The sequence below is a fragment of the Bison bison genome, unplaced genomic scaffold (genome assembly GCF_000754665.1).
Source record: "Bison bison bison isolate TAMUID 2011002044 unplaced genomic scaffold, Bison_UMD1.0 scf7180017864313, whole genome shotgun sequence".
Classification (NCBI taxonomy): domain Eukaryota; kingdom Metazoa; phylum Chordata; class Mammalia; order Artiodactyla; family Bovidae; genus Bison; species Bison bison.
The window spans coordinates 3405276-3406880 of NW_011494885.1; the positions used below are offsets into that span (position 1 = coordinate 3405276).

Genomic DNA, 1605 nt, shown 5'->3' on the forward strand with positions numbered 1-1605 from the left:
CTGCCCCTCCCCCAGCACTCACCCGCCGCTCGTATAGCGCGTTGAGGTCGTCCGCCATCCGCCGCAGCTGGGCCCCGATCTCTCGGGCCCACTGCTCCTCCTCCCCCCGGACTCCCGGGGCCGCTTGGGTGGGGCCGCCCGCCAGGGCCCCCGGGGCGCTGGGCACTGGTGATTCCAGGTGCTGCTCCGCGGGCGAGAGTGAAGGCTGAGGACCTGGGAAAAGCCGGGGCTGGGGTCACACCCACCACCCCTCTAAGGTCCTGAAGTGGCCCGGAGGAGGGCCGGCTGGCTAGGACTTGCTTCTCCCTTTTCCCGTCGCCTGACTTCTCTTCGGCTCCCCACCTCATCTCGAGCGATGCCACTTTGCCCTCTTAAGAGCTAGATGTTTTAGCTCCTACTTCCCGGGGGAGAACAAAAGTGCTGGGGGGGCCTTCCTGGGCTCACCTGTCTAGCCAGCTACCACCCCACTCCCCGTGTTATTCTGGAAGTGCTTCCTCTTATCCTACCGAAGTTGTTTGTTGATGTTTAAGTCGCTCAGTCGTGTCCGACTCTTTTTGCGACCCCATGGACCATGGCCGGCCAAGCTCCTTCCAAAACGATTGCCAAATTTTGACTGCTCTACTCAACCGACAGGGAAACTGAGGCTCCCCCTAGGAAGTGGCCCAAGGTCACACTGGGATACGGTGACTGACTACACCCCGAGTCACAAGCCTCAGGTCTCCTGCCCTCTAGTGTCCAACCACAGTGAGGCCACACCCCCGGATGTGGCAGAGGCCTGGAAACCCAGAAGGCCGGCCTGTGGCCCCCCGTGAGCCTGGAGGATAGGATGCGGGACGTCCCCACGCATTTTCTGAGTTCCTCTGACGACTCTTTCTCCCTCTATCACGCCGGGTCCTGGCTTGAGGGATCCCTGAGAACTAACCTCAGGGCCTCAGTTTCCATGCCTGTCACTCTGGTCTAGGAACCGGGTCTCCTCCAGCCTCCGCTGGCCAGGGAAGTCTGCCCTCTCCTGACCTCTCCGGGTTCCGGGGACAGGTGGGGAGGGGAGTGGAGACAACCTCTCCCTTGCCAGCGTGCGGGCCGGCCGGGCACCACGGAGTTAACAGCCCAGCAGGCAGGGGACCTTTAACCCTTCCCTCCCCAAGACCCGCCCCCCCCTACCCTTTCCCCCAGACAATGGACCCTCCCCCTCCTTCCTCCTCTCTGACTGCAGAGAGGGCGGGCCCTGGTCAAAGAGATGCAGATAAAGGCACCAGGCCACCCTCGACCCCTCCCCGAAGTCCTGAGAGTGACAGTCCCCTCTGCCCACACTCTTTCCAGCTGCAGTCCTCAAGAGGCTCCCGGGGACCCAGAACTGGAGAGGGTGGGGGGCTGGAAAACAGCTGTTGCCCCGGGCCCGGAAAAGGCAGTGGGCTGCAGCTCGCGGACTGCAGTCCGATTCCAGGAGGGACTTCCCAGTCGGCCTCCCCCCACCCCCCAGCCTCCCACTCCGTCTTCCTGCTTCTTGCAACACAAAGACCACACTGGCCACACCCTCCCAGTGGCCCCGCCGGCTCACCACCTCCCCCGACTCGCTCCCCTTTCCCGGGTTCCTCGGGGTCTCTC

General features: G+C 63.7%; 1 protein-coding gene across 1 annotated transcript in view; it reads right to left on the bottom strand.

Annotated features, from left to right (window-relative positions):
- Positions 1 to 1605, bottom strand: part of BBC3 (BCL2 binding component 3) — a 9065-nt gene that overhangs the window by 2948 nt on the left and 4512 nt on the right. Inside the window, exons 3-4 of the mRNA XM_010852715.1 lie at positions 1254 to 1354; positions 23 to 229 (exon numbers count right to left, since the gene is read on the bottom strand). Coding sequence (XP_010851017.1) covers positions 23 to 229; positions 1254 to 1354 — 308 coding nt within the window. The remainder of the gene's footprint in view (positions 1 to 22; positions 230 to 1253; positions 1355 to 1605) is intronic.